This window comes from Spinacia oleracea, chromosome 5, assembly GCF_020520425.1.
Source record: "Spinacia oleracea cultivar Varoflay chromosome 5, BTI_SOV_V1, whole genome shotgun sequence".
Classification (NCBI taxonomy): Eukaryota; Viridiplantae; Streptophyta; class Magnoliopsida; order Caryophyllales; family Amaranthaceae; genus Spinacia; species Spinacia oleracea.
Genome location: NC_079491.1, coordinates 123,245,245 through 123,251,687, shown reverse-complemented (window position 1 = coordinate 123,251,687; position 6,443 = coordinate 123,245,245). Strand labels below are relative to the sequence as shown.

General features: G+C 42.6%; 1 protein-coding gene across 2 annotated transcripts; it reads right to left on the bottom strand.

Moving 5' to 3' along the window:
• Positions 1-3,955: 3,955 nt before the first annotated feature.
• LOC110794993 (AT-hook motif nuclear-localized protein 27) lies at positions 3,956-5,320 on the bottom strand. 2 transcript variants are annotated; one of them, XM_056828438.1, is made up of 2 exons: positions 5,042-5,320; positions 3,956-4,936 (listed from the first exon to the last, which is right to left on the bottom strand). In XM_056828438.1, exon 2 carries the CDS (start codon positions 4,827-4,829, stop codon positions 4,125-4,127), a length of 705 nt encoding a protein of 234 aa, XP_056684416.1. In that variant the 5' UTR covers positions 4,830-4,936; positions 5,042-5,320; the 3' UTR covers positions 3,956-4,124. The 2 variants fall into 2 exon arrangements, with proteins under 2 accessions (XP_056684416.1, XP_021855659.1); XM_021999967.2 differs by having other exon boundaries at positions 3,956-5,320.
• Between the last annotated feature and the right edge of the window lie 1,123 nt (positions 5,321-6,443).

Sequence of the window (6,443 nt, the reverse complement as noted above, 5' to 3'; positions counted from 1 at the left end):
AATCTGCTCCCGCCTGTCAAAGCGAAGTTTCTCCAGCTCAGCAAAATGCTGATCGCCACACTGACTGGCCAGAAGACGGTGTCGAGCCTCTTCATGCACCAAAGCAGTGCACCACTTTTTCAGCGAGTCCAGCAGAATGAACATCTGCACAAAAACAGCAAGAGTAAAACAAAGAGAAACAAGTATAAAAAATAAAGGCATAATGAAACTCACATCCAGTGCCGAGGACTGCATGGCGGCAAGCATATTCTCGGCCGCCTCGGGGGGAGTCTCAGCATACTTGGGAGGAATGGCATTGCGCATCAACGTCATTATCTTCCTGCGGTCATGAGAATTGAACCCGCCTGAAGAAGGGATCTGATCCAATTCAGCATCAATGTCTTTCTGAGGGTCGGGAATTTCTATGGGAAAAACAACGGCCTTAGAATCCCTGGGAGAGACTATAGAACTGCTAGACGAGGAACGGCAGGTGGTTACGATGTTGGAGTAAAACTTACCCCCAGAATTCCTAGCTCTTTTCGCCGCCCTCAGAGGAATGTCTCGGCGGACGGCTTCAAGAATCCCCGCAAGAGGATCAGCCGTCTCTCCAGCTTTCTGGAAGCTAGGAGAAGCGGATGCAGCCTTGGGGACGGCAAACACCTTAGGAGCCTTCGAAGCCGTTGACTTGAAGACGGGTTTTCCTGTGCCGCCAACCCTGCGCTTAGAAGAAGGTGCCGCGTCCGTGGCCGTCTTCCTCGCCTTCTGAAGAAATGAGGACATATAAGTTGCAAACAATAAAGGGAATTACATAGGAAGGTTTGATCAATACCTTCTCCTCAGCAGGAGGGGGAGCCATTTTCTCTGGGATGGCTTGCTCGGCCGCCTGCTAACGCTGCCAAGCCTTATAGGTGTTGGCGTCAAGTACCTTCGCCAACCAGGACGGCATATCCACTTGGCCTTTGGAGGCATCGTCCAGCTTATCCATGGCCTCGTCTTAAGAAAATAAATAAAGACATTAGTATAGTTTTAAGGAAACAGTGAAGGACTGGAAGTATAGATACATTACCTCTCGGCATATACGGACACAAGCCCACAGCCGAGAGGAAAACGGGATCGCCCAGTTGATCCAGATGAGGCAACCACCCCTCGGGTATGTAGGCCGTCTTGTCCTTAATGACGAGTGGCTTGGCCTTGAACAACGACGAGATCCGTTCCCAGAGAACGGCGGAGACCGGAGGGAAAGAGCTGCCTTTTCCAACCAAGTTGGGCTTGACGTTCCAACGTCTCATCCGCTCGCACATCTCCAAATTTGTGGTTTTGATGACCACCCACTTCTTCCTCCAATGATGCCATTTGGACGCCTTCCCCATCACCATCCGATAAGCTCCCTTGTACGTAAGAATTAGCCAACCCGCGACGGCTTTTGAAACTTGGGACATGGAGGCGATCCTTAGGAACGCCGGGAAGGAAGGAGTGATACCTTTGAGCTCACAACGAGCAATATAGCCGAACACACCCGCCCAAGAATTGGGGGACATTTGGTTCAGGCCAAGGTTGAAGCCGTCCAGCAACTCCACCACAAAGGGGTGAGGGGGGAATCTCATACCCAGCTTCAGAAAAGAGCCGTACACGGAGAATTCCCCTTCCACCATTCCAAAGCTGGTGCAGTCCATACCAGCCGGCATACGAAACTTGTATTCCGAGCCTAGATTCAGAGACCTCCCATAGTCCTTCCCCTTGAGGGTGAGGAAGTTCAGCCACGTCTGAAGTGGGAAGATTGCGCTGGGGTGAAGGTGACATTCCTCCCCACCTGACGTGCTCGTCGGCGCGACATCGGCGCACTCGGGGACGTCCTCCTCTATGGGAGAAGAATATTCTCCTTTGAATTGCTCTTCGTCCTCTATCAGCGCCATTAAATCCTGCACAGGCTGAAGACTTGGCTCAAGACATGGGCATTACTTGAAAAGAGAAGGCGTCAAAGGGGCAAGTTGACGCCCTCAGTTTGATGTACCCCTTGCATAGCTAAGAAAAGAGAAGTGGGAAGGATCCAAATCAACAAACAAAATTTTCCGAAAGAAAGAATCACCTGATAGATCAAAGAGAGTTTGTGAAGAACTTTGATGAAGAACTGCAAGAACAAGGCTTCGAAGATTGTGGCGGCGCTACAGTGAACTTCGGTGGATGTAAAGACGCCGGAAATCGCCTCCTCTTATAGCTCTCAAGTAATCGCTAGAAATGAGGGGGAAAGTCACTCGAAATGGCCACTTATTTATAGAGGGGTAAGAAATGATTAACCCTGCCACGCGTCGTCATCTCATTGAACATTCCAAGAGCAGTGAAAACTAACGTCTGTTTTCACTCCTCGTGAGGGGCAAATGATGTGGGCTTGAATATCTCCACCACAAGGCCCAAAGAGGCTACAATGACCAATACCGGCCAGCTGGGCCCAAGCTTAGGAAGAAGGCCCAACCTTGGTACCTAAACGAAATAAGAGCACAACCCCATTTTGGAAAGCCCATCCTCTCTGAGAAGATAGGTCCAATTTGTAAAAGGCTCATCATTGTGGGCCAAAAGTTACGTGTCCTAAATCCCCAAGGGGCACACACCCCACAGCTAGGTTGAGGGAACAGTTCCCAAGAAACCCTAGCACTATAAATAGCTCAGATCCCAAGGTAAAGGCAATCAATTCATTCCCACCAACCTAAAATTATCTTTGCTCTGCCTTCTCTCTACAAATTACTTATCTCTCTAGTTTATACTTACTTAAGCATCGGAGGGAATATTCCTACAGGAATATTCTTGTTTTGCAGGTTGCCAGAAGTTCGGGCCAGATCATACTTGATACCTCCGAGGACCGCGTGCCACGTCAGCACCGTAAAAGATCCCACAACAATCTCCATTTTCAATTCAAGTCAAGTATTCGTAACTTAATCTCTTCATTTGTTTTTTTATTGCTTTTTAAATTTTTTTCCCTTTATTTACCTAAAGCAATATTTTCTTGGTGTTCATTTTCATCATTTAGGTTGAGTTTCTTTACTAAAAATAAAAAGTCTAAATTTTCTAAGTGAGTATTATGTGTGAGTAGTTCAGTTAGGCTTAGGGGTTGGGTGACCCCGGTAGTATTATGGCATGAAAACTCCCTTTTTTCTTATTTGTGTGTAATTTGGTGTATGATTAATTTTTGTTAGGATTTTGTAACTTTATGCCTTCGCTTTGTATGCGTATGTTACCATGTTAGTGACTTAGGTTGGTGTTGTATGTTTGTTGCCTTGTTCAAAACTCAAAGAAAAGTGTGATTTTTGTGTTATAATTGTTTTCCCAGTAGGATGTATATGAGTCGTTGACACCGAAAATGCTTCATATTGAAACGGGAAGCACACCTCCTTTTTGTTGACCCAATGAAAGTGATCATAACAACGGTTGAGCCACATTCCTATACTATTGTGTTTCACAATGACAACCAGAGCTTATTTGAACCGTACGTAGCCCAGCGATGATGGTTTATGCTAGTACGCAATAACTCTAAGATAGCAAGTAAACTGCCTTTAGTTATGCTACTATGCTAGTTAACGATATTGTAGCATCGGATATCTGTTTTTATAATAATAGTAAGAATGATGATAAAGGTTACAAGTTGCGACAATATTTATTATCGCAATCTTATGTGTCAGAGTTTAATTGGTACATATAGGCGACACCTAGGTTATGCATCATCAGAATATTTTTACTATGAAAATATGTAAATAAGGTAAATCGATATAAAGAAGGAAATAAATTAAAATATTAAGATTTTCCTACATTTTTTTGTAACATGTATAATAGGTTATATAAGTTAAATATTTAATTTTTCAATTTAAATCATGACACATAAGAATGCAATGTCATCATTGTGACACATCTTAAAGGTCATTTTCTTAATAAAAGTGTGTTTTGAACCTCTTTTGTCTATCTGAATGAACAAATATAGTTAGGAAGATGAAAATGAAGATGAGTGAAAATTGAAGAAGCTGCTTCTAAAGGCAGTACTAGTTTGTGTTTCACATTTGACCTATCTCCGAAATTGTAACTAAATTCAATCAATCAATAAATGAAAACCAATTCAACCAACTAAATAGGAGGTATAGACGTAGTAGAGAAGTAATTAATTAAAATGGTGGACGAGGACCAGCTGCACCCCATCCCATTAGACCATGATGATCACCCCCACCACCACCACCACCACCACCTCCTGCTGCAGGAAACCCGTAACCACCACCACCAGCAGAGGTACCGCTGCCTTCTCCTCCACCCCCTGGTGGTGGTGCAGAATGATCAGGAGGGTCCTGATGATCATCCAACGGAAGCCTCTCGAAAACTGCATTAGAGAAAGAGGCTGCCATGAGTAAAACAGGCCCAGAAGCAAGTAGTGGACCCACCACGCTTCCTCCAACCACCTGTCCTTGTCCACCTGACAAAAAGATAGACAAACCACCAGCACCAGGAGGTGCAGGAGGAGGCAACACTGTCCCTGTAATCGACAGTATCTCAAACCTTCCGTGCAGTGTAGCAACACTGCTACTATCAGCAGGCTGACGCAGAGTAACATCCATAACGTTGCCATTCCCACTGATAACACTAACTCCTCTACCCCTCTGTCGAGCGTATGTTGATAAAGAATCCATGATGTCTGCACCTGAACACACTTCCAACATATGAGATCTCAGTGCATTTGGGGTATCTCGGGTCACTAAAATGGGTGGTTTGGGTTTGTTTTTCGATCCAGATGGCCTTCCTCGAGCCCGTCTCATCGGTCCACCACCGCCTGAACTTGCTCCTCCTCCTCCTCCTCCTCCTGGATCTGATCTGTCCATGTCTGCAGACGATGAAGTTGTCTGCGACTCTGATGGATTGTTGTTGTTGTTCTGCAATAACTGATGCAGATAAGATGAGTGAGTTGTTCCTCCTCCATCATAGCCGCCTGACATCATTCCAAAAACATCAACTTTATCTATATATCTTTCAATTTGATCAATAGATCGATACGATCAACACTACTCAAGTTATTGATTTGTAAAGTATGTACTGCTACGAAATAGACGACTGCTTGATCTTCCTTAATTCAAGCTTGATCGATCTGCACCACTCCAGGAAACTTCTTAGATCTTCATTAACGTTGACTAAAATCAACAATAATAATAATACCAAATTGTTTTCTTAGCTTGACAGCATGTAGTTTATAGCTTCAGCTTTGACCAAGACGAAATTAAAAAAATTGTGAATAATATTATATATTGATCTACAATAGTATTGCCTATTGCCCCCTGAGTTAGACTTTAAGCAACAATTACAAATGCATCAACATCACCTCTTAACTCTTAAGCAGTGTATAGATCTAATACTATATACTTCCTCCGTCTTTTAATACTCGCAACGTTGGTTAGTTTCACGCATGCCGATGCATAACTTTGATCATTTATATATTAAATTATCTTTATGCAAAAATTATAAAAAGTTGATATTTTGAAAATACACATTGAGACGAATCTAACAAGATCCCACATGACTATGTTTTATCTTATATAAAAAACACTACGAATAGTCAAAGTAGATTATATGAATAGTGGCAAAAGTCCAAACGTTGCGAGTATTAAAAGACGGAGGAAGTACTTAATTACACCGAAAGACAATATTTAAAGGAAAATTTGGTAATATTAATCCAACCTTTGGCCGGTTTTCTTTTATTAATCCCACCTACGACATATTTTTTAATAATCCCAAAAATCCCTGGCACGAGCCCAGCATGAGCATGACGGATCATCTCACACATTGGTGCGCTTCTTCTTAATCAATTAGCAAAAAAACCTCTTAAAATGAGTAAGAGGAATTGGCACGGGATAAACCGACCAAACACGTAAGATAAGTTGTACATGTGTCTCATTTATGAAAGAGTAGTACGAGTTCAATATGACGCAACTTTTCAAACCCGTTTCAGAAACAATGGTCAGAGGCTAGGCATGACACTAACAATCTAATGTAGATATACACGATCCGGCACGTGCCTAACTACACAGGTGAGTGAAGTTCGGAAAGTTTAGGGACAAGAAACAAGAAGATGGAATAGGTTAGAGGAGAGCAAGGCGGGTCAAAGGAAACAAAGAGAGTGTTGAGGTGTCAGACCACGTGGAAGCTGCGGGGACATTGGAACTTGGTCAATATATTATCAAGTACACTCATATTCATTCATATGCATTTATTCATTTTTGTCACTCTCATATTCATTGCATCTCCAAATTGTTACTCCTCTGTCTCTTTTTGTTTTTTACGTTTGATGTTTTTCACGCGATTTAACGACTATTTAATGTGTATTGAGATTCCCCTACTTTTTTTATTTAAACAAGAAAAATTACGTTTATTTACAATGTTTTCACTTTTATCAAAAATCTGACATTGGGAAAATGAGAAATATTTAATGTCCAATTAATTTA